Source organism: Sminthopsis crassicaudata, chromosome 3, assembly GCF_048593235.1.
Source record: "Sminthopsis crassicaudata isolate SCR6 chromosome 3, ASM4859323v1, whole genome shotgun sequence".
In the NCBI taxonomy this organism is placed as follows: Eukaryota; Metazoa; Chordata; class Mammalia; order Dasyuromorphia; family Dasyuridae; genus Sminthopsis; species Sminthopsis crassicaudata.
The window spans coordinates 76,592,289-76,612,039 of record NC_133619.1 but is presented as its reverse complement, the minus strand read 5'-3'; the positions used below and the strand labels follow the sequence as shown (position 1 = coordinate 76,612,039).

The 19,751-nt window shown below is 34.5% G+C and overlaps 1 protein-coding gene across 4 annotated transcripts in view; it reads left to right on the top strand.

The window, feature by feature from the left end:
* The window catches only part of FASTKD2 (FAST kinase domains 2), a 31,971-nt gene extending 13,748 nt beyond the window's left edge, over nucleotides 1-18,223 (top strand). For all 4 annotated transcript variants that reach the window (XM_074298913.1, XM_074298911.1, XM_074298914.1 and 1 more), the window contains 6 exons: nucleotides 2,396-2,568; nucleotides 5,284-5,447; nucleotides 11,669-11,887; nucleotides 12,858-12,945; nucleotides 16,061-16,175; nucleotides 17,858-18,223. In XM_074298913.1, coding sequence (XP_074155014.1) covers nucleotides 2,396-2,568; nucleotides 5,284-5,447; nucleotides 11,669-11,887; nucleotides 12,858-12,945; nucleotides 16,061-16,175; nucleotides 17,858-17,968 — 870 coding nt within the window. In that variant the 3' untranslated portion in view covers nucleotides 17,969-18,223. The remainder of the gene's footprint in view (nucleotides 1-2,395; nucleotides 2,569-5,283; nucleotides 5,448-11,668; nucleotides 11,888-12,857; nucleotides 12,946-16,060; nucleotides 16,176-17,857) is intronic.
* Nucleotides 18,224-19,751: the final 1,528 nt, after the last annotated feature.

The following is a 19,751-nucleotide window of genomic DNA, read 5'->3' as shown; positions in this document are numbered from 1 at the left end:
GACGGTGCTGAAAAATTAAAAATCTTATAGGCTGTTGAATCTACCAAAATATCCGAATCAAAAATGAAACCTGTAAGATATTCTCTGAGAGAATAAATGATCCAACAAAATTTAGCTAAAATTGGTAATATTGAGAAAGTCAGAAAATTAAAAGAAGAAACAAAACAAGGCAAATCAACAAGCATTTATTTTAATTATGGAAGAGTCTTTTTGTTCCTACAGATATTTAAATATATATTTGTTTTTCTCATCAATTACAGGTTAAAACCATTTTAAACATTTTTTTTAAGTTTTGAATTTCAAATTCTATATCTCCTTCCTTTCTTCCCTCTCTGAGATAGCAATCAGATATGCCATACATGTGCAGTCATGTAAAACATTTCCATATAAGTCATTTTGTACAAGACGACTCAAAAAAAAAAAAAAAAGAATGAAAGAAAGAAAAAAAAGTTAAAAATAGCATGCTTCTGTCTGTATTCAAACAATATTGGTTCTTTTTCTGGAGGCTCACAATATGTTTCATGATCAATTTTTTGAGATTTTCTTGCTGAGAATGACTAAGTTCTTCATTGAACAATATTGCTGTTACTGTGCATAATGTTCTCCTGGTACTATTCATGAACTTTACTGCATGAGTTTAAGTTTTTCTAGGCTTTTCTGAAATCATCCTGCTTGTCATTTCTTATAGCACCATAGTATATCATCACAATCATATACGACCACTTGTTTAGCTATCCCTCAGTAGATGGACATCCCTTTGCTTTTCAATTCTTAGCCACTACAGAAAGAAATGCTTTTAATATTTTTGTACAAATAGGTCTTTTTCTCATTTTTATGAAGTCATTGTAGTAGACCTCATTGTGGTATTTCTGATCAAAGTTTTATAATCCTTTGAGCATAATTCCAAATTGCTCTCCAGAACATTTGTCATTTTCCTTTTTTGTCATATTAGCCAATCTGATAGTTTTGAGGTGGTACCTCAGAGTTGTTTTGATTTGCATTTTTCTGATCCATAGTGCTCATTTTTTTTTTTTTTTAAAGGTTGAGGTCTGCTCTTAAGGCAAAGATGACAGCTGCTTTAGTTTGCCCTGGGGCTGGTGCTGCTGACTTCCTTCTGGTACTGGGTAGGCATGGCCAAATCCCATTTTTTTCCTGGCCTTCAAAGGTTCACTATTTGTCTTTTGTATTTACTTTGGGTGTCTCACAGATAATTTGCTGAACCACTGGCTTGTAACCAGAACAGAGTTGCCTAAGAGCCTTGCAGCAGATTCCCTGGTGCATGGGGCAATGCCCTGGCTCTCTGCCCAGGCTCCTTGCACTGTATCTTGCTGCTTCCCCTGCCCCTGCATGATTGAAACAGACCATTCTGAAGTTCTTCCAAAAGATCTTATGAAAACCCACAAATATTTGTGGGTTTTGTCACTCCAAAACCAGAAACTTTTATCTGGTGTTGATCTGAGGGACACTAGGAGGAACTCAGATATTTACAAGTCTACTCCACCATCTTGCCCCTCCTCCCACTTTAAATGGAATTTCACTTTCTATCTCTTGGTATTGGACTTTATTGGCAGTATCATATGAAAGTGGGATGTTCATAATTTTAATATAAGGATATTACAGTCCTGAAAATAAAAGATTATAAAATGTAGAAGGAGATATAAAAAACTATCAAGGAAATTTTTAAAAGTGGAACTATAAGTGTAACTCTTTAAGTATTTAACAAGAATGAAAAAAAGATAAGACCAAAGGTAATACAGAGCATTGTTTAGGCTTATAAGTAGAAAAATAACATTTTTTGTGTGTGATTTGTTAATATAATGAGCATGAAACTGTAACTTTCAGAGCAGTTTTGCTTGTTTGTGATTCCTTTTGGCTGTCCTTTTCCAGATATTTCCCCCCACTTTAATAACTACATCTTTTTTTTCTTTTCTTACCTCAGTTGAAAGAAGAAACAATGAAACCTTTGGGTAGTTGGGAACTCAAAATTGACTGTGTCCAAATTGTGTGTTTCACTCTAGATTTTGAGTCCATAGCCTTTTACTCAAGTGATAAGGAATGTGTTTCTGCCACTTATCTTTTAAGATTATCGATAGTCATTGCACCAATCAGTTATGAAATCTTTATAAGTTGTCTTTATGTACTGTGTAAATTGTTCTACTGGTTCTGCTCACTTCATTTTGCTTCACTTCATATAGGTCTTCTCAAGGTTTCTCTGAACCTACCCCCCTTCATCATTTCTTAGGCCACGATAGTATTCAATTACAGTTATATCATAATTTGTTCATCCATTTCCCACTTCATGGACATCTCCTCCTTCTGTTTCTTTGCTGTAACAATAAAAAAGATATTAAGTCCTTTCAGATTTTTAATCAGTGTTTCTCATTTCTCTCCTTAGGTTCTTGGTATTTTATTTCATTTTGAGTCCTTGAGATTTAGACATATTGATTTGATGAACTTGTTTCTTAAGAGAGTGTTGGATGAATCTCAGTTTCTGAATCAGAAAGATATTTTATGTATTCTTAATATATATTCCTCTCTCAACCACTTCCACGAATGCAAGGACCAACAGTAAGTACTATGTTTTTATTAATGAATATGATTTAGGTATTTCTGCATATTTCTCTAAGATTCTTTATTTTGACTTGTGGTATTCAATATTTTTGAATTTCAAGGCAGATTTTAATTTTCTGAAATCTTAAGAATTAGAAGAAATAACATGACATTATGAATAAGTTGCTAGGCTTGAATTCAGGACAAACCAGGGTTCTAATTGTGTGTCAGATGTTAGCTGCATGAATTAGCTGAATTTTGTCTTCCTTATCTGTAAAAACAAACGAACAAACATATTGTATCATACACCTCATTGGATTCTTTTGAGGCTCAGAGAAGATAATGAAGGTAAAATGATTTATAAATTGTAAAGTACAGACTGTCGATTTGTTCTTGTTTATATGATACTTCTTCCGCTTATACCAATTTCCTTAACATCCCATCCAAAGGATCAATATTAATTGTTTTTGCTGATGTTAGCAAATTCTACAAATTCTCCCAAGAGTGGATTGAACCTTCCCTACCAGAGTTCTCTTTTCTTCTACTCCTTGACTTTCCTCTACATTCTTGTTCATAGTTTTGCTTCTCTGTCTTTTACATTCTGGTCTTGTGCCCTGAGTTCTTGAGGCTTACCGGCATGTGTGCTGCATGCTGACTTAGTCACACCTGTTTACCTAACTTCAGGTGTGATTAAACTTGGCAGAAGGTGAAATGGGAGGTGTGTAGTTATTGAGCTGATTTGATAATGACACAAGGAAATTAAGGTAGTAGTCAAATCTAGTAATAATGGTTCGATATACCCAAGTCAAGCACCTAGGAGGAAGAGCAGTAGTGAGTGAGGATTTGAAAGAATCATCCAGGTTTTTTTCTTCCATACAACTCAGAGGAATATCTATGTGGGATAAATCTTTTATGTAGAGTAAGTAATGCATAAGAAAAACTTCACATAGGGGTTTAGATTTGAACTAGGATTTGAGGAATGGAAAGATTTTAAGTAGATTAGAGAAGAAAGAAGGGGAGAATTGAGTATTCTGGGCTGGAATAACAGTTTGAACAGTTTGTCTTCTTTTCTTTACTCACTTAGCTACTATGCCAGGCTCTTATCATCTCTTACTTGGACTATTATAGGAACCTTTTACTCTGAGTTTCATTTTGTCCCTTCTTCAATTTATCCTCTATGCTGCTACTAAACTAAACTTCTTAAAGTTCAGTTCTGACCTTGAGGAAAGGCAGGATTGTCTAATAGATATGGAATCAGAATACCTGGGTTTGATTCTTGGGCCCTTTTGGGGCCTCAGTTTCTCTATCTGTAAAATAATAGGGGGTAAACTAAACAATTTCTAATGTTCTTCCCATTTCCAAATATATTATCCTTAACCAAATAATTGCTCAAGAAGCCTCAGGAGTTCTTTATTGCCCCTCATACTAAAATCTAAACTCTGCCTCTTTACTCTTCCATACTCTTTATATATATTCTATATTCTAGACTGGGACTGGGACTTTTTTTTTTGCCAAGGACCATTGCTGTATGTTTACAGCATCATTCACAGAACATACACAATTACCACTTTGTAGAAGTCAAGCAGTGAGAGGTTGTTATACCTAGCTTCTTGCTCATTCTTGCCTATGGTTGTTTTAAATGATTTTGTGGGGCTCATAGCCCAAGGGCTGGATATTCCCCATTCCTCTTATAGACAAACTATAGTTTCTTGAAGTCCTCAATCTATTTCTGCCTCTCACAGATGATATTGTTTTCTTGGTATACATTTGCTCCTTGCCTTCATTTCTTAGAATTCTTGGCTTACTTCAAGGTAGAACTCTGGCACTTATTCCTATGGAAAACCTTTTTTGATCTTCATTGTTGGTGCTCAATGCTCTCTTAACTCATTTACCTGTGTAAATGTTAGGTCGAATATAAGCTTTTTTTAATGGGCTAGGGCTGCTTTTCATTTTGTCTTTGCTTCCCTGTTATGCCCAGTACTTGCCATAAGGCCTTTCATATAGTAATTGCTTAATAAATGCTTATTAAATTGAATTGAGTCAGATACTAAGGTAGTATGTTGTAGAATATTTTTAGGGATTATAAACATTGTAATTTGTGTTTATTAAATGGCACAGCTAGGGAAGAAGAAGCAGTAAGACAACTTTTGAACATATATATATGACTGTGTATGTATGTATATATGCATGTATATACATATGTGTATACACAAAAAGATTTTCACTTCCTTTATGTTTTAGTTCATAAAAGATTCAGATATTTACCTTGCTGCTTTTGAAAACCAAAAACAGAAAAAAAATTCAAAAAATTATGTGGTTTTACAAGTTAGTAAATAAATAAAAAAGTTTGATTTGTCCACAGATTTTTACTAAACCTCAATTTTCATCTCTGTCCCTTTTACTCTCACTCCCTATTCAATTGCCTCCAGCTCAATACCTCTATGCTTCCTTAAATACCTATAGGAAGAAACATAAGTCCCATCTCTGGATGACTTGAACATGTCAATAATTCCTTGTCCACCATTAGGAACCAGCTAGTATATTGTTTTGGAACAAACACACACACACACACATACACACGCGCACACACACACACACGTATAGTACCTATCTATATTTATGATTTCCATTTTACCTTTTCTTTGAGCTTGTGTCTTAGTGGAGTTCTTTTGACTTTTTATTATGATTTTATTTCCTTCTTATTTCTGATTATAGCCTTTCCTTTCTTTAAAGGTTCTTCGAGGTTATAACAAATGCTTTGAATACTTATCTTCCAAAACTTTCATCCTTAAACCTATTGAAGGCAGTGTATTGCTTTTGTGTATTGAAACATTTCCCTGAGGAGTTTTTAAATCAACTTTTCCAAGAAAACATCATCAATGAGTTGCTGATGTCAGGTATGAAATTGCTGTTTGTTGCTATAAGATATAAGTATGGTAGTAAATTAATTTGGTTATACCTTCAAAGCAATTATAATTTTCTTAGTGTTCTCACTTTTTATTGCAGAATGATTAAGCTACTTTAATTCAGTGATGCTAGTAAAATTCGTGAATTCTGACCAGTGAAGTCCACCACTAACTTGCTAAAAAGCCTTTCAGCAGCAAGTATTATGAACACAATCATTATTCTTTTATTTATATTTAAACTACAAAAAAAGCTAAATATGAATTTTCACATACTTTGTGCAAGAAGTTCCTATATCAAAGTGTTGACTTATACTCTTTATTTTGGAATGCATATTATAGACTTAACAAATAGAAAAGTTCTTTTATTATGACTTCTCATGGTCTACTATTAAAAAAATATCCAGTTATAAAAATAAACCAAACTAAATTTAAGCTTAAATATGAACTGAGTAGTTACAAATTTGGTATTGACTAATTGACATTGGTTAAATTACATGGTTTTTAAACTTATTGGTATTTGAAGGAGAAAAATCTTTTAAAAATTGTTTCTTCCATTTATCTATCTAAAATTTTGAATACCTCTCAGGAACTTCATTTAATCTTTTATAAATCAATGAATTTTACTGACTATAATTCTACTTTGGGAATTTATATTTTGCTAATGTGATGCAAGACTGGAAAGGTAGGAGGGAGCCATTTTGTAAAGGGCCTTAAAAGTGAAGCTGAGGGATTTCTTCTTAAGAAGACTGCCTGAAGAGGAAGCTGATGACACAGCTCCCACAAATCTATCCCCAGCAAAATCAAGAACCAAATAATGATCAAGAAACTCAGTGAGAACCAGTAAATGATATCTTCTCCTCTAGATCTGTATGAAAAATCAACTATAAACCAATCCAGTCCTATCTAGTAAACATTTATTAAGTGTATATTTTAGTCAAGTGTTGTACTAAGCCATGAGGATAAAGTTAAAAACAAACAAACAAACAAACCAAAAAACAAACCCCAAAAAAACCAGTCCCTGCCCTCAAGAAGCTTATGATTTGAAGGAGGGACAGCACATGAAGTCAAGCAGGAAACGGGGGTTAAGTGGGAACAGAACACCAGCAGATCCTAGGTCTGGGGGCATCTTGTTCCATGGAGTTGAAATCAGACAAGATAGTATGTGCAGAGTGGAGTGAGCTGAGTCCAGTTTCTGTCCTCTTTTTAAAAAAAGGTATCTGAATAAGTTTGTATTTCACCCTCCAGCCCTCCAATCAGAGGGGAGAGAAGGATGGGGGAGGTGGAGTTAATCAAGATTAGCAGCATGGTGGTGATATTAGAAGCAATGAACTTATCTTAGAAGGGGCATCTTATTCCATGGAGTTGAAACCAGGCTAGGGAGCAAATGCAAAGTGGAATGAATGCACAGGGTTTTATTTTTTAAAAATTAATTTTATAATTATAACTTTGTTTTTGATAGTACATATGCATGGGTAATTTTACAACATTATCCCTTGCACTCACTTCTATTCCGAATTTTCCCTCCTTCCCTCCACCCCCTCTCCTAGATGGCAGGCAGTCCCATACATGCTAAATGTATCCTAGATACAATATATATGTGCAGAACCGAGTTTCTTGTTGCACAGGAAGAATTGGATTCAGAAGGTAAAAATAACCTGAGAAGAAAAACAAAAATGCAAACAGTTTACACTCATTTCCCAGTGTTCCTTCTCTGGGTGTACAGCTGATTCTGTCCATCATTGATCAATTGGATCTGAATTAGATCTTCTCTTTGTTGAAGATATCCACTTCCATCAGAATACATCCTCATACATTATCGTTGTTGAAGTGTATAATGATCTCCTGGTTCTGTTCATTTCACTCAGCATGAGTTCATGTAAGTCTCTCAAAGGAAGTCCGTCTAACAAGGCAAGTAATAAGTATGTCTAGAGAGGGAACAGAATTCTGTATTTGGAGACAGTAGGAACAGAGTGCTTTCTTGAAAAAGTCAGGGAGCAGCAACAGGCCTCAGAACAGAAGGCGCAGAAGTTCAATAATCCCTAATATTGTGTCTTGAAAGCTCATAGAGAGCTCTGAAGATTTAAGTGATTTGAACCTTAAAAATCTAGAGTGGACTAACTGAGGAAGTAGAGGTCTGCTTCCAAACCCTGAGGATCCCGTGTGAAGCCTAACAAGACCAAACCATTGTACTCAAAAGTGCCCTGAAATAAAACCCCAAGGCAAGAGTTAAAGCTATTAAGTACAATCAAAAGAAGATCAAAAGCATCAACCAGTATCAAAAGTTATTGTAAATCTAGAGTTCCTCTAAAAGAAGAAAAGTATAACTCCATAATTTCAGGCAGAGACACAAAGGAAAAATTAGGTTTTCTATAAGAAAATTTGTGAATACCTAGATGAAATAAAGTAAAAGATTAAAAATAAAATTTCTTGAGAAAAAAATTGGGGAAGAAAAGTGAGTAGCTTACCTAAGAAATGAAATCCCAGAAAACTAAAACCAACAGGGAAAAAAAAAAAATCAATGATTCAATGAAAGAACAAGAGATAACTAAAGCAGAATTAAAAGATTAAAAAGTAGAAAAATATCAAGTAATATCAAATCATTTGACTTGAAAATCAAGTCAACAAAAGATAACTAAAAATCATTGTATTCCCTGAGGAAAAATGTTAATAATTATGGACACTGTCTTTGAGGAAGTCATAAATGAAAATTCCCAGATCTGTTGGAACCAGAGGGCAAAATAAATATGGAAAAAATCTACTAATCATGCTGAAAGGAATTGCCAAAAAGAAAAATCTCAGAGATGTTATAACCAAAATTCACAGTTTTTACATCAGAGAAAAGTACTAAAAGAATCCAGAAGGAAAAAGTTCAGTTACAAAAGGTACTACAATTTGGATCCCAAAAGACTTGGTAGTTCTGTACAAGAGAGGATATCTTAGAGTGGAATATTCCAAAAAGCAGAAGATAGAGGCTTGCATTCAAGAAAATTTAGAGAGAAATTAGGTGAAGGAGTTTTAATAATAGTGATGCCAAAAGAGGCAGAGGGTGGGAAGAGTCATTGTAATATTTTGAAAGCAATATGCAGAATTTTATTATGTACTTTTTTAAGGCCAGTAAATTACTGGAGATTCACAGCTTCTTATAGAGTCTTCTTTTTGTATTTTGTTGAGTGAATAGAAATATTCTTTTTTTGGTGTTTTTAAGTTCAGAATTTTAAAAATATGTTAAATTGAGGATTTTGTATTTTATCTGAGAGTCAATAGGAAGTGGGGGTATTGAACATTTTTTTTTGAGGGTGACTTGTTCTTCAGTACTATGTTTTAGGAACTTCATTTGGCAAAGGTTTGGAGGGAGGAGAGACCAGAACCAAGGAAGCTTATTAGTCATAATATAGTTTAGGGTATGAGGAGATGGGGACATAAATTAGTATAAAAATGTTATGAATGAAGGAAAGAAACATGTCTGAGAGAAGAAAGTGATATCAGCAATTGACTTAGAGAAAGGAAAGAGTCGAAGATGAAAGCAATGTGATAAATGTGGGTGACTGGAAGGATTATGATTCCCTCTAGAAATAAGGAGTTTTGAAAAAGATGATAATTAACTCTATTTGGGATATGGTGATTTTGAAATATCTATGGGACATTGCAGGTGGCATTATCCATCAAGCACTTAGTAAATGAGTTTGGGAGAGAGAGTAGTTCTAGATATATAAATCTGAGAGGTATTTACAGAGATAATAATTCATTGCATAGGAACTTTTAAGATCACTGAGAGGGAAATATTGAGAGAAAATAGTCAGGAACAAGCTGTATGAGATGCCCATTTTTCATATGATCAAATGAAACTGAAAAGGAACAGTCAGGTAGGAAGAGAACTGAAGTGAAACAGTATGAGAGGGCAAGGAGGAAGAGTATCAAGGAGGAGCTACAGTGAGATCAGATAGAATGAGGAATGAGAAAGACCTTCAGACTTGAAATTGAGATCATTTGTAGGTAACCTTGGAGAGATCAGTTTCTGTTAAGTAGTTGGCTTGGAAGAGATTGAAAGGAGTGGGGGAGATGAGGAAGTATAGGAAAGTATCGAGGAGAATCTTTTACAAGGCTTTTGTATATAAAAGTGAGGAAAGATAAGCAATAGTTTAAGGTGGCTGACTTTAGTGAAGGTTTTTAAGGGTGGCAGAGATCTGGGCATATTTATTGGCAGAAAGAAAGAAACCAGTGGATATAGAACCAGGGAGGATAAAATCAAGCAAACTCTTAGAGGAGAAGGGAGAACATAGAAGACCAAGAAAACAAGTGGAGGAATCTCAGTAAGAAGGGCTACCTATTCATTATAGACGAGCAAAGGAGGATGAGAATGGGAGATTATCAAGAATTTTTAAATGTGGAGTAGAAAAGAGGAGGGAGCCTAAAATGGTTCCCCTTGATGGAATTTTTAAAAGTAAAATAGGAAGTTATCCCCTCTGCTGAGAAGAGAGAGAATAATGGGTTTGGAATAATGTGTATGTATAATGTCATGTTAGTTAGGGAGGAACTAAATTATGTACTATTGGAAGCCTGGGTAGCATTATTAAAAATTATTGTAGATTAGTAATGAATCTAATTGGCATAGTAGCATGATTTTTTTAATAGTGTTTTATTTTTCCAAATATATGTAAAAATAGTTTTCAACATTCATTTTGGTAAGACATTGTATTCCAAATTTTTCTTCCTCTTCTCTCTCCACCTTCCCCAAGACAAGTACTCTGATGTAGGTTAAATATGTCTAACCTTTTAAACATTGCCATATTTGTATGACTTTTTTTGACCTCTTTCAGTAGCATGTGAGTAGTAGAGGAGAGTGAAAATATCTCAAATTGTGACTAGCAGGGTATAGCTGGGCAAGGAACAAGGGGGCAAAGGGAGTCAATTCATTTAGTTCAATGGATTGAATATGGACAGGATTATGAAGGGAGGGAGATGAGACCAGAACCCAATGGTGGTGAGGTGGGGGAGTTGGAATGGAAGAAGAGATTGTACATCAAGATGAAGATCATAAATTTAGAAGGATTAAGGTTATTGTAGTCCAGGCCAATCCAATGGATTGTTTTGGTTTGAATAAAATATGATGTTCATATAACATCTAACAGTTAAGTGAGACATTTATTTAACCAAAGCTTGGAAAAGATCTTTAGCAAGGATACAACATTGATTCAGTTAGATTCAGTTTACCTGCTTCATTGTTAATTATGCTGGAGTGATCAGTCAGAAATTTGAGGGAGTAGGAGTAAGGTCCTGACTTTGATGTTGTCCACTTGGAATTGGTCCCCTGGACCAATAAAATCTTGAAGTGAGTTTCAATAGTTTTTATTTACTATTTCAATTTATTTAATTGAATTACTCAATTCAATTAAAAACTTCAATTATTTAATAGTTCAAAGTTTTAAGGAAAAACTTACTGGCTTGCCTGGTGTTGGGACTGAGGAGAAGTTAGGTAGACCTATGTATCAGGATCTCAGGAGAGCAGAGGCAGAGAAAGATTGAAAGTAGGAGGGTGTGACTGAAAAGAGGATTGCCACAGTTCTGGGTAAAGGGGTTGAGTCAGTTATTAGGTAATGGTAACATCAAGACTATGACCAAACCTTTTTGTGGCTGATGTGAAATTATTTTGGAGGCTATGGGAGTTGGAAACATTAATAAACTAGGAAACCAGGGTGTCCGAGAAGACACTGATGTGTTTATTGAAGGTCCCAAATATGATAAGTAGAAAGGAAAGCTGAAGTAAGTACTAAATTCTGAAAAAAAGAAGACAAAATACTTTGAGGGTGGTAGTAACTACAGCAGGAGTTTGGACTGGATTATAAAGATGAAGAAATAAACCCCAAAGGAGTAGAGGTTGTTAAGTGCTGATGAGTAGGTATATGAGTGGGTATGCCTGCTCCTCTGCCTGGTCTGGTCCTTTTAGAAGCATAAAGGGAAGACAACTGCTTTATTATTTTCCCAATACTTCTTTTCCAAACAATTTGTTCTTGGAAAGAGTTCGGCTATATCTTATTCTTTATTATTCAGTTTGTTTCACTGATCTGTTTTGTTTCTTAGCCATTATCAAGTAGTTTTGATAGTTATTGCTATTTACTATAATTTAAGGTCTATAAATGTTCTCCCTAGTTCCTGCTTTTTTCTTCTCATATTTCCCTTGAGATTTTTCAAATGATTTTCCCTGTGTTTTTTAGATATTGAAAGTGAGAAGATTGAATACATGCTACATCAGGTGAGTGCTTGCTTGGAACTTGAAGACATCTCAGCCCTAAAGTCCACAGCTATACCTTTGAAGGAATGCTCTTCAGCCCCACTTCATTCAAATACATTGGTTGAAAACATCTTATTAAACATTTTGGAAGATAAGGGATTGTTTTTAAAAAATGTACAGCTGCCACATAATTATTTTGTTGGTAAGTGAATTACTTTTTTGTATTAATATTTTTCTCAATTAAAGAAGAGCTCGTTAACTTGCACTGTTAAAACTAATAGCCTCTGTTAATTAGGGATTTTATAATCTTCCTAATTAATTTTTCATTTAGTGAATTTTATTTTTTCTTGGCTATACCAGGCACAACATAATAGAGAAGATATTTACACCTGCCCTTTCACTTTAGACTTAATATGTGATATGTTTGAAACAAAAGGATAGGGATACTGGTAATGAAAGAAAATAAAATAATCCTGTACCAAATTTATGACAGACTAACAGTCATTTATCTTTATAGCTTATTAGCACTTTAAAGTTTATGGAGTGCTTTCCTAGCTTCCTGATACAAAGAAATTCTTGTCTTCTGTCACCTACAGGTGCAATGGATGGGTTTCTTAAAAGCATCTACATGTATACATATATGAAATGATAGTCTGTATGTTTATGCCATAATTTTCTTAGTGAAATTTCCATAGTGAAAAAGTACTTGCTTCAGTATTTGCTGAGAGGCAAAGTGAAACTGAGTATCAAATGCTATGTTTATTGGTCAGTCTCCTGTGGTTTTTTTAACACGTCTGAAAAGTAGTCTGTGAAATAGGAATCTATTTGTTGTTTAAAATATTTTTTTAATTTACTTTTATTTTACCAGAGCTTAACGTTAAATAAGAACTTAACACATTTATGCTTAATTTTTTCCATTGAGCAACATGTTCAATTTTCATATAATTCTTAGAATAAGCACCCATATTTTTACTATTTTCATTTTCTCCTTTTGTATTTAACATTCCTTTCTCCTTCTCAGCCACACATTCCCCAATTAGCTCCTTCTCAGAATTGTGATGGATCATAAGTAAAAGATGTGTGGATTTTCTCCAGTATTGATTTTTGAAGTAGATTAGGTCTTTATTTTGGTGAATGCTTGACAATTTAATATCTGAATGCTATTCTTTCAGATTTTGAATTGAAAATGGATTCTAGGAGAACCCGAGTATTTCCAATTTCTGACGCAGATGCATTCATGGCTGACTCAGATATTCTCAGGTGATTGGATTATGCTCTTTATTTGCTCTACTCTGTATTCTTAGTCTAATTCCAGAATGTTCCATTTGACTAGCCACAATAAGGATAATTCATCAGTTTGTAGAATTTTAGAGTTGAAAGGGGACTGAGTGAGTCTGGCTTCCTTATTTAACTAAAATATCAGGGGGTTATATAGTTGTGGTAGAGCCAGGACTAGAACCCAGATTGCCTGAGTAGTCTGATGCTCTTTCCACTTTATTCCATAAATAGACATAAAGTGACTATTAAGAACAAGAGAAACATTCTGTGAGAAACATTCTGAGTTCTTTGAGCTTCTAAAATAGCCAATTAAGCAACTGTTTTGTGCTTAACATACAAGAAAACAACCTGCCCTTAAGGATCTTACTGTCTCATAGGGGAAGATGGCACACAAAAGGAGCTGAAAAGGGGGGTGTTATAGAAGAAAAGGGGCTAGGGAGGAGGTAGGGGTGTGGTGGAGAGGTCTGAAAGCAGTGTAGCCCGATATTCCAGTCAGAAGGTCCTGTCAGGGAGGCATATAGAGTGTGCTGATGAGCTGTGGATTCTGAAGCATTTTCAGTTTTGCAAGATGGGATAACTGAACCATACACAAATCACTATAACACAAAATATAATAGGAATGTACCATAAGAGAAGTACTGCATCACTATGGAAGAATTGAGAGGAACCTTGGAGATCCTCTAGCCCAGCCCCTGCTCACAACAAGAATCCCATTTAGAACATCCTAGGTGAAATCATCTAGTCTCTAGTTGAAGACCATTAGTGCCAAAAAATTGCTCCTCAAGCTAATCTGACCGATTTTTGGATTGTTAAAATTGTTCTGAAATTTAACTTGTTCTTTCTGCATCCTCTTTCCCAAGACAAATGTGTCATTTCCCATCAGAAGAAGGCTTTTTCATTTTACTTCATTTTTGAAGGGAAACATCATCAAGGGGGTGGCATTTGAGCTGCTTTTTGAATTTCAAGTATCAAAGGATTTCAAAAACCAGCAAATTAGTTGATATTCTTCTACAAAGCTTTGGGAGTAAATACACACAGTAATATAATAATAATCTAAACTAGCTCTGAAAACTTTTGACATAATAACTTCACAGACAAAGGTACCTTTGGAGGCCAATCATTATTGGAATAATGAATTTCCTGTATATCTTTCCTAACAAGTGGTCCTCAAGTCTCCATGTTAAGACAAGTATGAGGAAGATGCTTGCTTCCTGAGGGAATAGATGCTGCATGGGTTTGGATAACTTTAATGGTTAGCAAGCTCTGCCCTAACTTGAGCTAAAATATGTCTCCTTGTTGTTTTAATAATTGGTTCTAATTAAACATTCCTTTTTTTTTTTTTTTCCCAACTCCTTGGATAATATTATTTCAAGATCCCTCATTCTCTTGTTTGCTATCCTGGACATGCCCCATCTATCATTACCCTCCTAATATATAGCATCCATAACTTAGTAACCATAAAGAATTGAAGCATCTTCAGAAATATCTTGTCAAATGTATTCTCTGTATTTGATTTTTTTAAGTATGATAAAAGATAGATGTACTTTAGTTTTGTAAATTAAGTAGTATTTGTCACATTTTAGAAGTTAGGAAACCACAACTTATGTCTTTGTTCCTTCATATTTATATCATTCTTTGAACATAGACTGTTTTGGGAGAAGATGTCCTCTATTGTTGGTCAACTTTTCCCTTGAAATCATATGTAGACATTAAAACTTAGCAAGATTTTTTGCTGTCTTTTCCAACTGCTACCTCTTTTTCTTGAACGGGCTTTATTTATTTATTTTTTGGAATCTTCTGCATTTTCACACAGATTTGTTGGCTTTCTTTACCGCATTATTGTGGATTATAATAATAATAAACTAGCATTTATATGGTACTTTGAAGTTTGCAAAATACATGACAAATTTTGACCTTCACAGTAACCTTTGGAATTAGTTGCTATTATAATCATAAATTAGCATCTCTAAGGTCAAATTTGTACATAGGTCTCCTTCATTCTAGATCCAGAGCTATCTATACTTTGTCACCTGACTGCCATAGTGATGTGATAACCTCTGGACTAATGGAAGAATCAGTTGCCAGCAGTTAACATTAGGATTTGGCTTTGAGCTGAACCTTCCTTTGGGGGTAAAAAAAAAAAAAAAACAACAACAAGCTCCTACAGTTTTCAAGGTTAGCAGTAACTCAGTTCTAGCAGTTGAGAGTAGTTATTTCGTCACTGAGCTTCATACTTCAGAATTTATAGCATGGAGCTTAGTGATGAAAAGCAAGGCAAAGTCAGCCTACCTTTTTTTTTTCTTTTTTTTCTTGGCCAATCAGACAAATTTGTCTTTTCCAAATTCCTCATTGTCGCCTGCTAGCTCATGATAAGGAATTAAAAGAGGGATCATTTAGATATCCCTCTGGGATTTTCCTCAAAGCTTTTGCCATTTTGTCTTCTTGTATTTGGAATAGAGATGATCCTTCTGGGGAGAAAGGAGGTGACATAGAGGACTATTCAGCATCATCCATGCAAATGCTTCCCACTCACGGCACAGATCATTGTGGTCTATTCAGGGATTACTAGCCTTTATTTGCCACACCTGTTAAAGTTGATATTCAGGCCAAATTTCATTGATGCTCTGGCACAGCCATACTTACCCCTTTTTTTTTTTTAGCTTCCCATGAAAGTTTGCAAAGTGGTGTGTAAGTGGGGTTTTTGTAACCAATCCTATTTTTCTAATGACATAGAGTTTAAATTCAGAGATACTCTGTTTTCATTTCTAATTTACCTTTAGTTGACAGTTATTTCTATTTTCTTCAAATCTCTCATGTAGTTAACAAATCCTTTTTTTAGGGACATTGTCTTTTGGAGGCATATAGTAAGTACAATGGAATAGCCAATGACTTGGAAGTCAGAGGGCCCGAGTTCAAATCCCACCCCTTTAATTACTAGCTGTATGACCCTGGACAAGCCATTTCCCTGGGCCTCAGTTTGCTCATCTTTAGAAAGAGGAACTTAGACTAGATGGCCCTTTGAAATATAAGTAAAGACTCTGAGATCTTCATGGTTTTTTTTTTTTTTTTTTTTTTGTATTATATTTTTTGTTTGCAGAGTTGCTTTGGTCTGTGTTCCTAGAAATGCTTTCTGTTTTGCCAGTACTCATCCCAGAGGAGGACTGCAAATGAAAATGCGTCACTTAAAAGCCCTGGGTTTTCATGTGATCTTGGTAAGAAGATAAAATGCAAATGCTCCTCACCTAAGAATAACAGCAACCAAAAAAATTAGGAAAAAAAATGTTCCTGGGATTGTAGAAGGCTCTTTAGGAACTATTGCATTTGAAATTGCTTTGTTTCTTGATAAGACTGTTTCAGGACAGTTAAATTCTTTTGTAACCCAAGATCTTTTATGCATTTTCAAACATTATTTTGGAAGGGCTTTAGAAGCTTCACTAGATTTTATCAGAAAGCTCCATGAAACCGAAAAGGTTAAGGACCCTGTATTAGATTGATTTCCTGGACTATTTTTAATAATAATAAAGTTATCCTTCAATTGGATACCTTTTTTATTTTGTTAAATTTTGTTTCATGCATATTGTAAACAAGTCTGTGACTACTGGAAGCGTTGATATTGAAGTTTCGTTTCATGAGACAAAAGGGGAATCAGAATAAGGATTACATTTTCCTAGAGATAGTGTGATAGCTATGGATGAATGAAGCATTTATTGAGTGCCTACGCTTTACAAAGCCCTATGGAAAATGCTTGGTTGACATGTAGAAAAATGTTAGTCCTTGCTGTGTAGGAGCTCTCATTCTGTTGGAGAAGATATCATATACAGAATTTTTTAAGAAGGGTTCACAATCTTTAGGGTACAGTGACAAAGCAGATGAGAATTCCAGTTTCATTTTGTAATACTGAGCCATTTGATCTTTAGAAGCTATGATTGTAGTACCTGCAGGGTTACTTAAGCGGTGGCATTTCCATCCAGGATGAGGGTTGGGGACATAGGGCTGGAAGCTCTGCCTTTCCTAAGCTTTTGTTTTCAAGATCCTTGGTTGTCTCCATTGTAGTATGAGAAGAAGAGAAGTGAACAGCCATTTATTAAGTATCTACTATGAACCAGTCACTGCTGAGTGGCTTACAAATTGAAGGGAAATGATCATCAGAAAGAGGTGACTTTGTCTGGCACACATTCCCTCCTGTTTTTGCCTTATCTATCATAGACCTCAAAACATTTTGGGATGTGTATTCACAATTAAATTGGTCCTTCCTTGTTTTTTTTTTTTTAGTAGCTTTATTCTGAGCACAGTAATCTTGTAATAACTCTAGATTTCTTTGAATTTGCCCAAAAAAAACCCAAAAAACTCTAGATTTGCTTTGAATTTGTAAGGAAAGTTTATGTTTCCTATTGATCCCCAATTGAATTCCAACCTCTTTGTTGGTCACATAACTAAAATGAAACTAAACCTCAAAATATAGCCTAGAGAACATTTAAAATATGACACAAATTATGTGCTATGGTAAACTTGAAAATTGTTGAGGTTTGGAGAGAGCCTTAAGGAGCCCCAAGTCTGTTGTTAAGATATAAAGGCCATGACCAGGAAAAATTAAAATGTTTATGGTTTGGTATCTGTGCTTTAGATATTATTTATCCCTTATGTTCTCCCACTTTTGCTACCTAAAAGACTTTTAAAATTTGCTCTTTTGTGGAGATTTTCCCATAAACTTGGAATAATGAGCTTAAGTCATTTTAAAAATAGATCATTTTTGATGATCAAAAATAAGTTTTTAGAAAGCAATATTTGTATCTCTAGTTGTACCCTTACACACATGTCTTTTTCTCTAAACCAGTTGGTTTTATTCTCTTATTGTTTTCGATAAAAACTAACTTTGGCCTCATTTCTCTTGAAGGTCAATACCTTGGAGATTAAGAAATTGGATCTGAAAGCTGCAGTTACATTTCTGAAGGCCAAAATCTTCTCACCAGAAGCTTTCCCTACTGCTACCAAATTTGCATCATAAGATGTTAAAACAAATAACTTCATGGGGAATGAGTATTCATTATGAGAAAGAACACATGGATGGATTGTAGTATTTACCAAAGCTTGATTTTTGCTCCTAAATCCACTGCCAAAGGAGGCTTTTCTGGGTGGCTCATTAAAACAGATGATGTAATTAGAATTATGCACTGCTAAAAATTACCATTTCAAACTGGAAGAATTTTAGCTAAGGAATTTTCTTTTAATTAATTTAAATAAAAATTTCAAAGCAGATAAATTATCACTAAAGTGTTTTATATTTAATGTGCCATAAAAATGCTAAGATGTATATAACAAGGTATAGTTATGCTCTGCTCTGCCTAAGTTATGCTAAATTGTTCATCATGACTAGACCTCCTCAAAAGCTTGTATAGCATTTTCAGTATAAAAATTCAGATTTTGTTCTATGCTTCCTAGAGCTTCCTCCAGTCTACTTCCTAATGAAAGCTAATCCTCAGCTTGCCAGTAGCTGCTTTAAGTAATAGTAATAATAATGATGATGGTCAAAATAATAGCTAATATTTATAGTAACTACTGTGTGCCCTGCACAAGGTCAAGCACTTTACAACAAATATTCTTTCCTTTGAACCTCCTTACAACAATATGAACAGGGGCTCTTAGCTCTATCCACTGCATCATCTGCCAATATTGAATTTCAGCCCTATAAAATACTTACATTGCACTACTGAGTCACAAAAGAGTTGTGATCTGATGTAATAGAGCTGCTTTTTTTGAATCTAGTATGATCTATATTTGTGCATACATAGGATAGCTTAAAAGAAAATAAATAATAAAAACTTATTTAGACTACTTTTTAAAGAATCTTATGACCTCTAAGTAGATGGAATAGGAGTTGCCAACTCCTGCCCTAGTTTTTGGGGTTAAAAAAAAAAAGAGAGAGATCACTAAGATAAACAAGAGGTAAAAGATTAAGTGACTGCCAGGTCATGAAATTTTAAGGATCCAAAGCAACATTTAAACCAAACTTGTTTGGATTCAAGTCCTAACAATGTCCCCTGGATGAAGCCCTCATTGCTTTTTGCTTGGACTATTGTGATAGCTTTCTAATTGTTCTTCCTTAAATCTCCCCTCTCCATTCTACCCACAGCCCCAAACTGGTTTTCCTAAATCACAGGTTTGACTGTGTCACTAGCCCTCAGGAAATTGCAGTGTTACTAATTTAAGATGAAATTTTACTTCATCATTATCTCATCATCCAGTTTGGCACAATCTTAATCTATGTAATCTGAGGCAAGACCCCCTAACCTCTCAGTCTCAGTTTCCTCCTCTGTAAAATGGGGTTAATAACTATTTTGCAGGGGCTTGTGAGGATCAAATGAGATAATACATGTCAGTTACTTGCAAGTCCTAACTGTGATGTATATTTAATAGAATAGTATATATTTTATAAACAAGTAAACATATATTACAGAATATATCCTCAAACTTTTTTTTTAAATGATGTGGCTACATGATCAATAAGGCTTTGAAGTGCCTTTTTTGGAGCTGTGAATTTATCAAGTTTTCATCATTAAGGAAAAAAAATTTATGTAAAGCATGATGGGGGAAGGGGATAAAAAAGTAAAACTGTTAAGTTTCAAATCACTGTTAGACAATAAAGAACTAGTATCTAAGAAAAGGCTCAGAACTCCCCTTCAAAGATTGGTGTGTGTATGTGTGTGTGTATTCTCTCCTATAACTAGTTTAGATGAAAGTGAGGTCCAAATGTCCCTTCCACTTTTTTCTCCTATTTGTACATTGCAATT